Source organism: Apteryx mantelli, chromosome 13, assembly GCF_036417845.1.
Source record: "Apteryx mantelli isolate bAptMan1 chromosome 13, bAptMan1.hap1, whole genome shotgun sequence".
Taxonomy (NCBI): Eukaryota; Metazoa; Chordata; class Aves; order Apterygiformes; family Apterygidae; genus Apteryx; species Apteryx mantelli.
In genome coordinates, this window is record NC_089990.1 from 24671287 (window position 1) to 24688953 (window position 17667).

The 17667-nt window shown below is 45.3% G+C and overlaps 1 protein-coding gene across 4 annotated transcripts in view; it reads left to right on the plus strand.

Moving 5' to 3' along the window:
- Positions 1-17667, plus strand: part of ZNF185 (zinc finger protein 185 with LIM domain) — a 56147-nt gene that overhangs the window by 3624 nt on the left and 34856 nt on the right. For all 4 annotated transcript variants that reach the window (XM_067304401.1, XM_067304402.1, XM_067304404.1 and 1 more), the window contains exons 2-4: positions 13788-13862; positions 16420-16558; positions 17173-17232. In XM_067304401.1, coding sequence (XP_067160502.1) covers positions 13838-13862; positions 16420-16558; positions 17173-17232 — 224 coding nt within the window. In that variant the 5' untranslated portion in view covers positions 13788-13837. The remainder of the gene's footprint in view (positions 1-13787; positions 13863-16419; positions 16559-17172; positions 17233-17667) is intronic.

The window sequence follows — 17667 nt, forward strand, 5'->3', positions numbered from 1 at the left end:
GGCAAATGAGCTCTGTGCCTGTACCTAGGGACAAGAAGAGCTTCTGAGAGATTGCCAAGTGCACGCTTTGAAGGCAGCATGACAACACTGCTGGTCTTTGCTAGTAGGCACCACACAGAGATGCTGGCTGCAGATCCTGTATTGCTAGGGATGATTGCTTTGCAGTTGGTCTCACAAGTGGTGCCACATGGGCTTTAGGCTGAAGGAAAGTAACACTGATTTAGAACACAATTTGTCATCTATTAATGGCCTTGATATCAAGGCACCAAGAATTTACCTCCCCATTGCATGGATTGAGAAAGATAGATAGCACAGCACAGATCAGCCTTGGGATACCTATCCAGAAGGGATATGACTAACACAGCTTGAAACATTGTTCAATTCCATCTAGTAACAGCTGTCTTGAGGGCCTATCATTACTAAAGACTATGAAGATCATCTGATGTGCAGCAGAACAAGCTAACATCTGGGGCTGCCAGGTGTCCCATGGGTGACATACAGCACCTCTGCTGCTTCTTCTTTCATTATGAAAAAAGGAAGCTGTATTAGCAAAAGTCACTTGACTGATCAGAGGGCTGAGTTGCTCCGTCTCTCATGTGGCACAATTTCCTGGCTCAAAGCATCTTGCTGTGCAGCTCTCGCAGGGGTCACTGCAGTAAGGTGAGCCCAGTGCCCCACACATCAAAGGGAGATCCTGTCCTGGGACTGGGGAGCGAGGCACAGAGAGCAGGAACGTTGTAACATGAACTCAGCAGCTGGCCTGGAATCGGGACTGTGTGGACAGTTCAGAAGTCTAAAGGCACCCTGTGGCTCTTTCCAAGAAGGCTGTATTTAAGTGATCAAAGCAGCTCTGGTTCCTTTCCCAGGGCATTCATTTAGTTCTCAGAACTGGGTCCAGTGCGGGATCCAGCTCATCACCAGGACAAACAGAGGGTAAGGTAGCTATTAGGTGCAAAGGGGCTATTACCACAAGTGCCCTACAAACTCCTGACAAAAGCAGGCAGAAAATTGTTATTAATCTTTTAAAGTTGCAGGTAAGCTATCAGGAAGGGGATGGCTGGCAGGTTTTTCTTCTGCATGTTTGCAGGTAACAGGAGCTGCAGTCAGCTTTTAAAGAATAGCAAGTGTTTCATCTCCTGGGGTATAATTACGTCTTTTTAAGTGGCTTACATGGAAAGCAGAATCATTCCCAATTAAGCAACGTGCTACTGATTTTTGTCTCTTGGAGAATGTATTAGTGGAGAAGAGTGCTGGACTGGCTGTATGTCAGTTCCCTCACAGAGAGGAACTGCGTAGTGGACAAAGATATGCCGCCTTCTCCCTCCATGTGCTCTCCTGGGCCAGCTGCAGCCTTCCTGGCCTTGGGAAGAGCAGTGGCCATAGGCACGGATGAGAGCACAGCCTTAGGCACTCCTCTGCCTGTGGGCTGTGACCACAGAGATCATCCCCCTCTTAGAGTGTGAGAGGCATTTGTGGTGCCTGAGCCATTCCTTGCCTCTCTGCTGGTATTGCTGCTGGTGGTGCCTGCTGTGTGGTGGCATGTGTGGCCTACCCGCAGACAGCTAAACTCTTCAGCTTGTTTCATGTAACGCAGCCACCCGCTCGCCTGGCAGGGTGAGGGTTTTCACCTGGGATACCAGGAGCTTCTGTCTGAAGTGCTGCCTGAGAAGAGACTCCATATCCCATTAGCAGCTGCAGCGTACACCTTGAAGCTGTCTTTAAAACTCAGAGCACATCGAAATACCTGGGCCAGGATAGGGACCACTCTCACCTGGTAGTGTGCAGAGGGAGAGCTCAACTGGCTGGCTGCCCGCAGACAGACACACCCTGGAGATTAAAATCTAAACAAGGTTTCAGCTCTCCTTTCCTTATTAAGTAGCTTGTAATTGCTTTCATTCACGTGACAAGGATCTTCAGAGTTAGCGTCTTCAGTGTGAGGCAGTGTATTGGCAGGCATCATGCCCTTCCTGCCTGGAGTCGGCAGAGTGACTCCATGGTGAGCACTGTCTGCCCATGCAGCTTCCTAGCAGAGCTGCTCATGTACTGTAGGGATTCCTGGAGATAGACATACCCTGCACCTGATCTTAAGGACCATGCTTGTCAAGAGCCTTAGTGGTGCACAATACCTTTGAAAATTAGGTCTCCTATGTAAGCAGTTAGTGTGGGTTTAGCTACAAGCTCCATTTAAAACCTACAATCTCAGGACACCTAGATGGGATTTAGGTCCTATTCAGGCAAAACATTTATTTCTTGTGCAGGGGTGCTCACGTTGGCTGCTTTATCAGCAGTAATTTAGCCATACTAACACCCATTTTAAAGGTCACCTGTTGCCTGGGACATCCCAGTGCTAGATTCCAGAGGCCACTGTTTGAAAGCTGAGCACTAGCTGCAATCACCCAGTGGTAGGCTGAGTGATTTGCAGTGAGAGTGCATTGACCTTTTCCTCCTAGAAACATAAGGTTGAGCTGGACTGTAAAGCACAGATGGTTTGAGGTATCAGAAGCAGTATCTATCTGTCATTTATCTGTGGTGTCCAGAAATAGCTGAGCAATTTCCTATATCTTGATGGTGCTCATAGGAAAGGGTTGGAGAGAGAAGCGAGTGGAAGGGAGGGTAAGCCTGAAGATCTGGCTTGGGAAGTGCTCTGCAGAATTAAGAAGGTTGTAGATTGTCATAACCAAGCTAAATTGATCCCTGCTAGCCACTGAAATCAGCCCTGCAGAGTTGGTTGAGAAAGAAATATAGCTCATAAGCAGAGGTTCTCCCAGTAATATCACTCAGATGATCAACCTCACCTTCTCCAGCATACTTAGCACCTAACTCCACCTGTGTTACATATCTGAGACCTGCTGTTGTAGGGAGGGGAGAGGTAATTCGTGTTTAATTGCCTGAAAGGTGCTCAGATCCTGAATAATAAAGAGCTTGTAAGAGCCCATGGAGAAGAGCCAAATTTAAAAAAAATCCTCCATCCAGTGGCTAGGGACTAATATTTCACTTCTTCCCCATGCGGGGTCATGGCGTTAGTGGCAGTTACAGTCGACTGTTTCTCTTTGTTATGCTCCCCACTGGAAACACACATCTTCATATCCAGTGAAGTCAGCACCTCAGTAAGGTGCCAGCCTATCTGAATCGTGGGATGTGGGCAGATCCAAGAAGAGGGAAAGACAGATTTAGGAAACAGAGAGGTCACAGGTGATAGAGATGACAATAGTATCATGGCTAAGCAGCACAGCAGAGCTTACCAGGGAGTAGAGAACCCAGCAGCAAGCACAGAGTGCAAGGTGGAAGGGTTTGAAGAGCAGAGTTTTCTATTTTATCCTGTTGTGGCAGGATCGCCTTTAGGAGCGATGCTTTGAGATAAAGAGTAGAACAGTCCATGCTTGCCTCTCTGCTTGCCTGGCATCCAGTGCTGGCTGTGAGTTTTGTGAAGACGGATATGAAATACCCAAGTTACAACACTAACTCTGCTCCTAACTCTGCTCCCAGTATAGGATTTCACCGTAAACTCTAATGAGAGCGCAGGCAGACCACCACTGAGTATTTTTACAAAACACTCCCATGATATACAGCTTCCAGCCAGAAGCTGGGAAGAAAATAACACTCCCATAGCAAGGGTGAGGCTTCACCTCTTGCCTAAGAGCAGGGAAACGGACCCATAGGAGAAGTAAAGCTGAGGCTGGCTGCACTGAAACAGGTACATTCTTAGGATCATGTGAAAAGATGTACCCCAAACTCAAGGCTCAGGCTACGGGCAGAGCATCTGGTGATTTTTAAAAGGACAAGCCTACTTCTCAGGGACTCTCAGGTTATTTTTCTAGCTAGGATCAGGGTGAAGGAGACCCTTGGAGTACTCCGAGGAAGCTGTAGCTGGCAGCTGCTTTGCCTTGAGAACTTGGACTAGCAGGGGCGAACCTGATACAGCTCTGTGGTTAGACTTGCACAGTTTCTCTTTTTGCAGAATTAGCAACACTGAACCCTTTCAAAAGTACGTACCAGTTTCATCAGGCTTTTGTTCCCACGGAAAAAAGTTAAAACCTGAAACAAATGGCTAACTTCAACCTTTTCTAATGGAATATTTTCATTTCCTGTCTTGAAACAATGTGTTTTTTTCCTTCAGCTTTCCTTTTTTTGTTTAAAATATGTATAGCAGCTTGATATGTAACTAAATCCTTTGGCTGGCTTGTAGTGATCTATTCTGATTTTTTCCATGTGCTGTAAGCTGCGTTCTTGTGTTAAACCAGCACAACCTTCTTCTGCATTGGAAATTATCAGTGACTAAAAAGACCTTCATCTTTTGCCCGTTCCTAATGATTGACTGAGAAGCAAATAACCCCAATAAGCCCCAAATCTCCCACTCCTTTAACATTGCACTATTAGATTTTAAAAAAAGGCAGGGTAGGGAGGAGGGGAGGGGAATGTCCTCTCCCTACGTGCCAGCGGTGCTGCATGATTCAGGACCCCTAAAAGACATGTTAGCGCGGCTCTGGGAGCCGAGACTTGCAGTGTCCCCGTGGTTCTCGGGGGCTGTCTCACCCCGGCGGTGCCACGGGGCTCTGCTTGCTAACGCCGGCCACGTCAGTGCCTCGCAACAAAGAGGCCCGTGTTTTCCTAGGGCAGCGCGCAACCCTGCGCAGTGTGCTGGGCCTCTCCTTTAATCTTCTCTGTTAAATAGACTCAGATGGCACCTGGGGACTTGGTTTTCCTTTCCTCACATTAGGGCGGTCCGGAGTTAACCCCTCTTGTATCAGTGGTGCTGCCTCTATGTAACAGGCTCCCAGTCATTCATTAAATGGGTCAGAGCTCTCCCCTTTATTAGAGAGCTGATCGGTGATTTTTCAGCCTTTTTCAGTGTGTAGATTGTGTTTCCTATGGATACGCCTTCCCCACTTGATGACCGAATGTCCCGGCTGTAGCCTTCCTCCCTGGCCTTATTTTCATTAAGGGACTACTCTTGTAAGTTATCTACAGGACCCTGAGGGCTTTGAAGATCAGAAGATGAAAACTCCTGGAGGCATTTATCCTGGGAAACAGAATCACTTTGATTCACTTCCTTCCCATTAAGCCTTGTTAGGCAGCGAGCTTTTCTGAAGCTATCTTCTCAGAAAGGCAATAGCTGGTTTGATTCAGCCCATGAGGGGTCTTTTGCAGTTCGATGCCTTTGCTCACCAGGTTTGTTCCTCATGGCCACAATATGGAAGGTGTTAATATCCCGTAAGTCCAGTATTGCTGGGATTTGTGCTTACTTTGACAGCTCTCTGGTTTCCCTGACTTTTTCCAGCTCAAGGGCTTCTGCAAATAAGGCACTTATATCTTAATTCTGTTTTAAGGTAAAGAATGTGGTGAGATTGACACATGTTTACAAATCTATCTTTTTCTCCAAAAATAGATATCAAAACCAAAACACTCTGCAAATATTATTGTTAGCACTTGCTGGAAGCACACAAATCCATGTGTTCTGTGCCATTAGAAACATCCATGCGGAGTTGTGTGTAGAAACATCCATGCACAGAACCTTCGTGGCTTTACTGAATCCAAAGAAAAAAGAAGTATGTAGAATGGAAAGAGTGTGAGCTATTTACATACACCTACAGATTAAGTCTCAGAAAGGATTCCATGTTTGTGACCCAGAGGTATTATTGTGAATTGGTTTGAAGACAGGTGGTATCTGAATTTGCACCCAGTTGTGTTTTGCGTGGAGGATGCACACTGCTCTGTGAATCACAGACCTTTTAAAATGGAGGAAATCTAAATTATTCCACCTCAAAAAGGGAAGTCTGTAAGAAGGTGCGGGGGAGCTGAACACTATCCCTCATGATACATAGAAATTTTTCGCAGAGTCTGTTTTTGACAGGTAAGTCATAGGGTGCATATACCTGTGCCTAAGTATTGGCTGTAGTGATGCCCAGCAACCCCTGCTGAGGAAGGAGTCATTCCAACAGGCAGGTCTAGGCACCATGGTCAACTTGGGTCTTTTCCTATTGCATGTGTGATGTTTCTCTAGCAGATGATGCTCACAAGTTCATGTCAAAGACTTTTTCTCATGTCTTGGGCCAAGGTATAATGAATCTGAGAACCAGTTGTATGGAAACAGGGATATTGTCACAAGACCAGGGAGTTAGGACGTGGGGCTCTTGACTTTGCTGCATGGCACGGATTCAACCCTCCAGGTTGTTTCTACAGCTGTGACATAAGCAAACCTTGCTACCAGGCAGGTCATGAGGCTTAATTTCAAACCACAGTCCACCTTGAAATGTGTGTCAACAGATATTTGCCTCTCTGCCCATGCAATTTGTCCTGCTTACTCCCAATCAAGAATGGTTTGTTTTTTTCTTCCCAGGATTCATGTCAGAAAGAGTGAATTTATCCTCTCATGTCTTTCAGCTGTGCCCATCACTAAGGAAACATGCCCTGTGTCTTTAACAGGTGCATGCAGGTGTAACTAATTGCAGTTTAGCAGACAGAGCTGTTATCCATGCCTGTTTTTAGATATCTTGTCTAAGGGTGAACTGTGAATGTCTCCCTCACTGTCCAGTTAAAAAGCCTACAACAGAGCTTCCTGCAAGCACACAGTGTCAGGGCTCTGTTCACACAGAAATCAGGGGACAACTGGGGAGGAAGGTAGTACCCCTGTTGGTTTTGTTCCAGTAAGGAGTCAGGACATGGCAGAAGCGCATACCTAAACAGGAGACACGGGAAGTCCCATGGTACAGACGTAGCCTCAATCCACCCAGCAGCGGACAAAATAAATACACGTCTGTCTGCAGCCGGCCAGTGCGAGTCTGCTACAGGGAGGCAACTTGCTGAATGCAAGTCATTATTCTTCTGTGATCGTTTTCAGAGGGGATCACATCTTAGAAATGGCATTTTGCAAGCCATTCTGACCTTTATTTCGGGACCCCAGAGCACTTTGCAAACCTAAGCCTGAGGCAGCTCTCCAAGGTTGTCCCGGGGGTCATGTTAAAGGAGTCATCTCTCAAATTGTAGCCATCTTGGTCTAAACCAGGCACTGCTTAACAGTGCAACAGAGCCTGCAATAACGGTTTAGATCAGGAAGTGAAGAGCGATTATTGCTCATTTACATTCTGATGGCACCCAGGAGTGCCAATTAGGATCAAGGATGTATTGTGCTGATGATGCGCAGGCACTTAATAGGAGGCAGTTGGCTCCAAAGGGTTTCCATTGGATTCTGAAGGAAAACCTTCCATATAAATATTTTGAAGGGAAAATGTATGTTTATTTAAATGGATTTTTTCTTTCAAATTATATATTTTTAGTGAATGTTTAGGAGGGTTCTGTGAAAAAGTGTGTGCTTGTGTATAGGAAAGGGGATCAGTTTCTGAAGAGCTTTTACTTTAGTTGTCAGATTTTCATAATTGTTCTTCAACAACAGCAAAAAAGTGGGGAAAAAAAAGTCTTTAACAAAAGTTGTGAATGAAAATAGAAAAATACATGTCTTTTCAGCAACATTTTTCACCAAGGAAAAATTCATTCTCAACTGTTTCATGTCTAAAACAGAGCAAAGATAATGGTGACTTGCTGCATGTCTGCAGTAGTTACAATCTCTATTTATAAGAGATGTGCCCAGTCACACAGCAGAGGCCGTATGTACTGGGTGATGAATGAACAGAGGACACAAAGGTGTGTCCAGCCCTGCAGAGCTTATTTTCTAACTATGAGCCAAGAGGTAAGAGATGGATCTAGTGTGAGGCAGAAGTGGTTTTGAGCTACTTGAAAGGCAGAGATATATAGCTGCTGCTGTGTGTTTGGAAACAGAGGTAGGGGAAGTCAGTGTGGACAGGGCTAAAAAAAGAGAAAAGGGGATTCTGCAATACTGGAGAGATGGAGAGAGAGATTGTGGGACAGCGAAGTGCAGAGAAGATTGAAGGGTGCAGGTGGGACAAGAGCAGGAAAGATTACAAGCTCTTCAGCTGCACCTGGTTGGCTTTTATCCAGTGCCTCAAAAGCTGAGACCTGCAAACTGGTGAATGGAGATAATGATCCCAGAGAGTTTGCAGGGGACAATCACCCTCCCATAGCAATAAAAGAGGCAGTGAGTTGTTCGTTGTCATGCTCCTCTCCAGTGCTAGGTGCGTTTCTGTGGTGCTGCTGGTCTGGAAGTTCTGTGCGTGCAAAGTGCTCTCTCTGTCAGCAGTAGGATGCTATAGACGTGGGGACACAGAGTGCCCAAAATATAGAGGGGTCCATTGCCCAGTTTCCTACCATGAAGAATTATTTTGGGGCATGGATAGTGATCTTAGCTGCCTTCTTCCCTTTTATCTCCCTTAGCAATGAGTAAAGTTCCTATCAGGGGGTAAATTAAGCTTAGGAGTACCAAATTAGTGAATCAAAACCTTGTAATTGTTCTTTCTTTTTTCTATGCTCTGTGTCCTACAAAACTGGACAAAATAAACAGAAATAGAGCTCCACAGTTATCTGTGTAGGGTACTCATGAAGCGTTTCCTGCCTGAACAGAAACAGATACTCTATGGATAGCCCCAGAAGGGCTGCCTTGCTGTTCAAACTCATGTAATGTGACTGTCCCAGCTCTTCTTCCTTTGCTGTCCCCTCTGCTAGCAGCTGGCCTAGGAACACACGTTTGATATCGAGTCTTTCTCCTGACACTTCATGGGGATAGTAGACTTCATGCTGTACAGCAGTCTGAGTTGCCCTGTCTCTGCTGGATGCCTGCCTGCCTGCCAGAGCTCGCCAGGGTTTCTGTGTGTGTCCACTTGTCTCTTCCACCATCTGTTCAAGATCCTTCAAGGGGCCTTCAGGGAGCGGTGGGAGGGAGCGCCAACTCCCACATCTCCCTGGCAAATGTCTCCTTTTTTGGCAAAAGCGCCAGGTGCTGGGCTAATGTTTGAGTTCTCTTTGCAAGAGGAGGCTGTGGGGAACAGCACACCTCTGGCATATTGTCTAAGGGAAAGGGACTCTTCTGGGGCTTTTTGAGAAGCTGTCCTAAAAGATAGTTGCCGTGGTATATAGCCAGAGATTAAGCTCACCGCCAGCTCCAGAGATTGATAGGTATCCCTCAGTGCTGGCAGAAGAGAGATTTTTTTTTTTGGTCCCAAAATCATGGGCCATGCTCCTGATGTCCAGATGACTCTCTCAGAGTGGAATGCTGCTTTTGGATCCTAAAACCTCAAGCAATACTGCTCACTGCAGTGCAGTCTGGGACTTGACCCACCTGGTGAAAAATGTTCAGTCTTTTCCAAAGTCTGGAGATGCTAATAGCTGAGTTTTCAGGCCATGGAAAGTATTTTGAGTATTGATGTTTTTCCCTCACCTACTGAGTTCAGATCTCTAAGCTTTACTCAAATGGCAAATAATGTAACTGTTCTCACTAAAACTAGGAAGGAAGGAGAGCTATGGGATCAGTTGCAATGCGTTCCATTACAAGGCAAATGGATTTGTCTCTGTAGCAGTAGAAGAAATTGTTGTAGCTTATTGCTGTAGCTGATGCCAATTCCCAAATAAGCCATACCACCAAAAGCACATTTTGCCATTGTAACTTCATCTGTGATGGGGTTTCCAATAGTATAAAAACATACTTGAAAGAAACCATGTTCCCCAGCAACATTTTGGTAAGGAAGATTCAGAAGTGCTCCATATTGGCTTGTCACTCTTTTTCATGGGAATAATGGTAGGCAAACATTAACAGTTGAAAACACCACTCAAAATCTAGAACTCAGGTCTTTGAGATTTACTGCAGTTAAGGCTCACAAAAAGTAGAAGATAAGGCAAAAATGCTTTTAAATATTTTTTGAGATCTGGTGGCCCGTATGTTGAAGCCTAAACTCAAGTTTTGCCAAAGAGCAGAAGCTGTTTCAATTTCTAGTCCTTGGAGCAGTGAGGAGAACTACTTTCTTCCACAAGAGTGTTGTCATCGCTGCTCTAGAACCAGACACCTTCTTGCTAATTCTCTCTGGCCCCATGAATCTTGCACTCCTTTCTGCACAGCAGTATAGTTTGAACAGATGGACTGGGATACGGCCCTGTTGCAGTCTCGTGAGGCCTGAGAAGCTACGTCTCCTGTCTCTAATTCTGACCACGAGTTGTTGGAATGTCAAAACATGGACAAATATCGTTATGAGAAAGGTGCGACTTGGCAGGAGGTGGGAGAAATACAGGTAAGGTTAGTTTGGAGACACGTGAGCGTTTTTCGTGATACTAGTTTGTTGATCTGACTTCTTTTGGTTTGGGTTGGTGAGTCCCATTATCTGTCTTGTTCTTTTTTCTTCATCACAGCTACTATCTCTGCATCTCTTGATGTCAGTTTTTCTGCCAAGTATCCGTGCCAGCTATTTTTAAAACAAAAAAATGAGCTTTTTGTTTCTCATCTAGGAAATGTTGAGTTACTCTAACTACAAAATCCATGGTATAACCCATGTTGATTTGTCTTTTAATATTCTAGTCACTGAGCAGACATTAAACACACACAAAAGTTTTGTACTGCATCAGCTCAAAGGTTTACCTAGACCACTATCCTACCTCCAGCAGGAGCTTACAGCAGATGATTAAAAAATGTGTGCAAAAAAATAGGGTAGATGAATTGTTCTTTTCTGCTGCATCCTCCCTGCTTTTGGTGATCTTGTTCAGGCTATATTTCCTTGATCCTCATATGAAAGGTAAAAGTTGCAGCCACTTGATGGCCTTTGTTAATGAAAGAGACAATTTTTCCTATCTTAACTGTACTGTAAAGAAAGCAGCAGACTGACTCCTCTCCGTCTCTCACCTAAGGAAAGGTACAGCCCTCTGTACCTGTCACAGAAAATTGGCTGAAAGCTTCATTCTGGAGTCTGTTGTTATGGTGCTTGCGAAGACTGTAAAACCCTGGGTGTGGGGCAGGACAGCCAAACCCTGAGACAGTCAGACTGTTGTGCAGTAGACAGATCTCAAATGGTCACACTGTGCAGGTATACCGTCCAGTGCTAGAGTGGGCCTGACCTGGAAAGGCAGGGCTGCTGCTGCTGCCATCGCATGAGTCGGAGCTGGAAAAAACAGGCTGTCAGAAAACGTTGCCAGTCCCCCAAAGCCAAGCCCAGTGAGCACCACCAACATGTTCCAACAGCTGTTTGTCAAGCCAGAACTATCAGTGGAATATGACTGTGTTTGCTGCCGTCCCTCCCAGGATGATGTGAGCAGGGAAGCGGGGAGGCTGAGGAATCAGCAGTGCCAGAGGAAAAGGCTTGGCCAACATGTAGTTTCTGGCCTATATATTTATGCACATGCTGAATGGCACTCTCCACGGCTTCCCTTCCTTTTGGGTGTATTTGTGAAGTTAGGGGAAATGTATGAGTAAGAAGCAAAGTTTCTTTTTAAGCAATAAATAGAGGCACCGTTTCTCCCAGGGCTGGTGCACGAGGCCTGCGGTATGTGCCAGGCAGAGCCGCGGTACGTGACTGGGAGCGAGGGCTCAGTGCTGCACCTCGATGAGCTCCGTCCCTCAAGCTGAATCTTTCTGGGAATCTTTCCTGCATGTTCCTAAACCTGTGTTTATTCCTCTGAAAGATCTGTGCTAAGGCACAAATCACCTCTCATTTGTGCTGTTAGGTACAACAACTCTCCAGCTTCTGAATACCTCAACCACATTACAACAGTTTTAGAGGTACAGCCTATACACAGTTCTGCTGCTGATTTGTCTTGGATCAGGGTCATTTCAAACTCTTGGGACAGTTCTTTTCCACTACTTTTCCCTTACTCGCTTCAGGTTTATTTTGTCCTGGAATAGGAAATAATTTATTAAGGAGAAGAGGGCCCTGAATGCTTAAGAGCGTGTCTGAATCGCAGTTGATAGTCTGACTGTGGTCTGAATCTGCAGATGTTGATACTAATGAAGCCACATGGTTGCTCTATGTACAGGTCCAATATGTTGTGATTTCTTTTTACCCAAAGTAGCCAGATCACAGGCCCTTCAGCTGTGCTCCTACAGGCTGCAGTAGTGTTTCCCACCTTCAGAATAAAGGTACGCTGGTATTTAGAGACTCTTTGTGGATATCTAGGACAATGCTGCTGTTCTCATTCCTCTGTAAATAGCATGGTCAATTGAATTGACTTGGAAAGGGGGATCTAGGAAGGATAAGGACAGATATGGGCTGTCTGCTCACACTGAAAGTTGAATTAATGTTCGGAAAGTGAGAGGGGGTGTTTGTGAAAGGGAGAGGAAGCCTTGGGGTAATATAAGAGGGATTGTTCACTCTCTCAGTGAAAACTGGATGAGGAGTGGATATGCAGAGAGCAGAGGTGAGTCTTCAGCTGAGACAAGCCAAAGGAGGAGACTTTGCCAAGAAGCAGTGCTATGAGATCAGTGCTCAGCATTCCTTATGGGCGTGTGGCTTCTCAGCAATATTGCAGAAACTAGCCCACCAGCAGATAATAACAACCTAATTTTAGACTTGCAGACTCCCAAATAGGGCTGGGCATTTTTCTAAACGAATAGTGTAGTCACTTAAGAATCCAGGTTCAGCAGATAGTTTTGGCAAAGAAAGAACGGAGAAAAGGATTGTAAAAGTTAGAAGTTTCCCTTGACTTTCCCTTCTGAAACAAGGGCTTATCTCACAATTTGTCTGAGAAACTTCAAAGTGTGGAAAAAGAAAAAAAAACCCATGTCAGATAAAAGTGTAATCAAGTGCTGAGTTAACCTGTGCTCTGCTAGACCCCAAACCAATGGGTTCCCTTTGATTTTTTTTGCTTTTGTTTTGTTTGTTTACATACATTAAAAATATTGTTTTGGCAATATCTGAAACAACCAATTTTTCCTGCTTTTTACTTTGTGGTTGTTTTTGATTCAGCTACTGCACTTAAATGATCAGTGCTCTGCAAATTCCTAATCTCAAAGTATGTCCTAGGTTGTACATCCAAGAGTTTCTCCTGGCTGCTTGACTGGTCACTTCAAGGAGGGACTTAGATGCCCTCAAGAGCAACAGCTAACTCCCCCCTCTTAGATAAGCAGTAAGATGTCCCTCTGCTGTATTTTGAAGGGAATAATGGGGCATCTCTGCCAACTGAAACTTGTTGAGAGCCCGTATACGATACTACTGCTTGATGAAAATACCAAGGTTCACTCAAGCAGCCTCAGCTACTTTGAAAAAAGCAACACCTTGGACGACAAAATGTTTTTTGGGGAGATGGTGATCTGAAAATAAAAGGTGGAGGCTGCTGGCTGGAAGAGGCTCTGCAACTGCTCATCCCTGGGTGCTGCCTGTTAGGAGGGGGCACTGCATTGCCATGTTAAATTGTGAGATGGGAGCTGGGCAGGAGGCAGAGGAAAGCACCTTTGTCTTGTTCTGCCCTATCTTGGGGGCCCTGGAGAGGAGCTGAGACTTGGTGCAAAAGCTAGTGGCTGTGTGAGTTGCGAGCACCTCTCAGAGACAAGCGAAGGATGAAAGATAGTGTGGGGGCCAACACCAGTACAGTCTCGGCCATTTTATGGACTGCAAAAGGCATCGTGGTGTCTGTCCGGTCTGGGCGGCTCTGGGCACCTTTGCTAAGGTGCACCTCCCTTGCTTCCCTCCCGGACCTGGAAGGACACATCTGTCATGACCTGTCTGTGAATTTGCAGATTAGGAGAACATGTTCCTGTGATTTCACTGTCCCTGGGTGCTGAACAGCCCCAGAAGGTACATGTCAGGGGGAGAAATGACAGCTCCCTGGTGTCTGTGCCACAGTCTCCCCCACCTCCAGGTTCATGACTGGGACGTTGTTCTGATGCTCCCCCCCTCACATGGCCTCAAAGATGTTTATATCAGAACTACTGATCTGTTTTTCCCTTTTCCATTTCTTCCAAGGGCCTGTTGCCTTCCAACAGGAGCTGAAGGAGAAGGCGCTTCTGAGAACCATGATGTCTCTGGGTGTCAGCAAAGGTAATTCTTTTCCTCACCCTGAGCTGTTGGGGATTCTTGCTCTGCCACAGACTTTCTCTTGTTTTCTTTGCTCAGTTGTATCAACTACAACCTCTCAGCTCAGCTCCTCCAGTGCAGCGTGTTCAAGGGATAAGGACACCTCTTCCTTATCAGAGACCTACTTGAGCAACAGCTCCAGAATTATGTTCATTTGGCTAGAATTTCAGTATCCACAAAGATACGGAGAGCTTACAGCCTGGCTGAGTTTTGGAGATGAGTGTAAAATAATATAGTACCATATTCTTCTCTTTTCAAGACCCTTCTTAAAGTCCTTCTTCTCTGAAATGTCTGCTGAAAATACAACAGCAATTAGCTGCCACAGCAGCGACTGACCAGGATGGCTTCTCTGTACCCCTGTCTACCCACATCCCATTCTCATCTCTTCTACAAGTAAAATACAAGGTCTGTGGTGTAGAGACCATCCTTGTGCAGTGTGTTACCTTCACACGGTAATGATAAGAGTGTTTTATTAATAATACACTCTTAATAATCTCTTATTATCAAAGGAGTGTGAAAAATTCTCACCAGGGCTACAAGTTGTTCTGATTTGTCCTGAGAACATGCCCAGGCTGCAGAATTCTGTGGCAGATTCTGAGATTTAATTTTTAAACAACAAATGCTTGCTGAACCTTTAGATGTGAATAGGTGGGATGATGCTTCCAAATCCATAGGTGATTTGAAATAGTAATCTGGAGAAGAGTAGAAGAGCCTTATTTGTTTCTGTGAGGCAATGGATTTCATTTTAAATTTCATTACTAAGGAAAGCAGCCCTTCCCTTTTCAAGTGTTCTCCATGAGGAGTGTTACTTTTGGCCTAACATCCTTGCCCCCAAATACAGCTGTGCCTTTCAACCCTTATTGCTAATTCCACATGGCAAAGGACATTCTCTTTATTGGTATAGCTGCATTCTCCTTAGAGGTGATCTGTTGTGACCATTTGGTAAAGAAATCATATCCTCACTACATAACATAGACTTGAAGCACATGATCATGGATCATAGATTAAACAGGTTACTGCATATCGGCTGATCGGTGATAACTATTTCTGAGCAGCCTTATAGTGTACCTCAAGCCCAGGATATTGAGACTTAGCTGACCCTCCTTTCCTGGTAGATAAATTGAACTACTTTGTGTTTGCCACAGGCTAAGAGTGTGCAGACAGGCAGTTTCCTTGGCTTGGCTGATAAGGATTTATTTGTTAAGCTGCAGTAACTTGCTGGTGTCTCTGAACCTCTAAGCTGTATTGGTCCAAGTGCTATGAGGAGAGCAGGCCTAATGTTTTCAGCCCTTAGTAGTCATTTTCAAAATGGCAAGAGATGGAAGATAGTTAGAAACACATGGAGAAGGAGATTTCCTCATCTGGTCTTCATCTTATGATTTTCTCATGGGAAAACAGCTATTTCCCAAACAAGAAAAAACTGGAAGGGGAATTTCCCAGTTGAAATGCTGTTTTTTCTATCCAGCTGCACTCAGTTTGGTCAAACCCATGTCATACAGCAGGACTTTGGCATCCAAGGACTCTTGAAGCCCTGCGCTTCAGTCAGCTGCATGTTCCCTTTCCTTGTGACACCTTCCTCACCCTCCTGTCACCTTCCCTTCTTGCTTCTAATCCTTTTTGGCCCCAGTGCTCCTCCCCATTAACTTGTGCTGCCTTTTTTCACCTGATCTTTGTACTGTTGAGAGGATTTAGCATCTCCTAATCTATAACACTTTCCAATTTTCTACCTTTAAAATTTATGTTTTATTGCCATTGCTGACTTTTCCTCAAACAGGGAATGTAGTTATGGTTCATTGTCTGAACAGAGGCAAGGAAGAAAATGGGGAGGAGGGCTGAGTTGCTGTTTGATGTAACAATCCTAAAGGAGAGACTATACAGGACAGGACATTTCGAGCTGTGGGCCCTTAGAGAGACATGGATTGACAATACGTGTTTGAAACTGCACTTGACAATGGAAATGTGGAAATGAGCAACCAAAGCGCGTGTGTCCTCTAACCCTGGCAGGACACAAGACAAAGCTGAGTGCTGTGTGTTTGCATCTTATGGCTAATCTCTATCTCTCCAGCCTTGGCTCAACTTCACGCTCCACAAGTATTATCCTCTTCAGCAAACCAAAAAGCTGATCTGATGGGAAGCACCAGAGGAAACTCACTGTTTTTTAAATGTGTGATTAGACCACCCATTGTATGTCTTTGATCTTCCTGAAAGAAAATGATTCGTTAATGTTAAACAGTTCTCTGAAAGGAGAAATAGAAAGATTGTACGAATCTCTGTAGAGGAGGTGATACACCAGGAAAGCCAGGGCAAACTGATCCTGAAGTGTAGATGACAACTTGTTTCCATCTTCCATCAGAAGTAGCAAAAGACTTTTCTGTGCTTTAATCTCTGTGACTGGAAGGAAATCTGTGCTCCCTACTGTCTGAGATTTGCCCTTAGCTCACCTGCAAACACTGTGAATTCTTGCCCTTTCTCAGTGACCCTTCTGCTCTCTCCTTTCTTTCCTCTTCTTTGCCTCTCCTAGGACGTGTGATTCCACCTACAGATGAGGACCGCAAGAGGATCATAAGGCAGATGAAGGTTCGCACCACGCTGAAAGGGGATAAGAGCTGGATCCATCACCAGAACTCAGATTCTGAAGAGGAGAAGAAGGGCAGCCCGCTGTAAGTATGGCCACTGAGACATGCTCTTCCTTTTCCTTCCTTTTCCTGCATCTACCTCTCATGAGTACTCTGTTCCCCAGTCTGTGGGAAAAGTTCATGTGGGGCTGGCATGGTGTGGGGTCCCCACGATGACGGGAAATGACAATGCCCAAGGGATGCAGTATTCCTATTTAGTTTTGATAAATACACACTGAGGAGAAACACTGAGAAATGGCCTTTTCTGGGAGCTGTGAATCCAACAGCACAGGCAGATTTGAAGTCTCAGGAGAACTCCAAAGTTGCATGAAGTCAGATTCTGTTTCACCATCTCTGGCATGACAAAAAAAGGGGCAGAAAGAGATTCCTTTCCAGGAACCAGCAGGTTCCAGGGACTTTCTAAGTGGCATAATCCAGGCAGGTCTGCATCTCCCCCTGCAGCTCGCAGGGGTATGACATGCAGCTACCCCTGCACCAGTGAAAGCCACAATCTGCATCAGACTCTGTTTAGTTAGAAACAAAACCAAGCCCAAATTGCTTGTCTCTTAGCAGCTCCCTCAGAAAACATCATTGCCTTGTTTGGCAAGTCTAAGTAAGATCAAGAGTTTTTTATGTGGTTGTGTTTCCTATTTACTCAGGTCTGGACGGGCTGATGGGGGATCCTCAGTCTCAGCACCTATTGCACCCCAGAGTGACAGGTAATTTGGGGGACCCTTCTCGTCATTTCCCTTCTGTGTTACCTCATGGGATCAGTGAATGTTTTTACTGGTTCTTCCCAAGTGTATGGTGTTTCTTCAACTCCTCATGCCCATTCACTGCTGTGATTGTGTTGAAAAATATAGTTCCTGAGAAAAGCCTGCTTTGTTCAATACAATGTCTTACAAATTCTCACCTCATACCAAGCATACCAAGCGTGTCTCAGCTCCTACAAACTCCAGATGGATGGATGGAGAGACGGTTGAATGGGTAGATGGATGTCCTCGATGCAGATGAATGGATGCCATCAAGGCTGTGATCCCATGAGATCACCATTGCACATTGGCTCCTGCACTGATACAGTATCAGTGTGCTCTGAGCCTGGGGGCTCCTCACAGCAAGAGAGGCCTTGTATGGGATTCCAGTGTTGCTTCAGG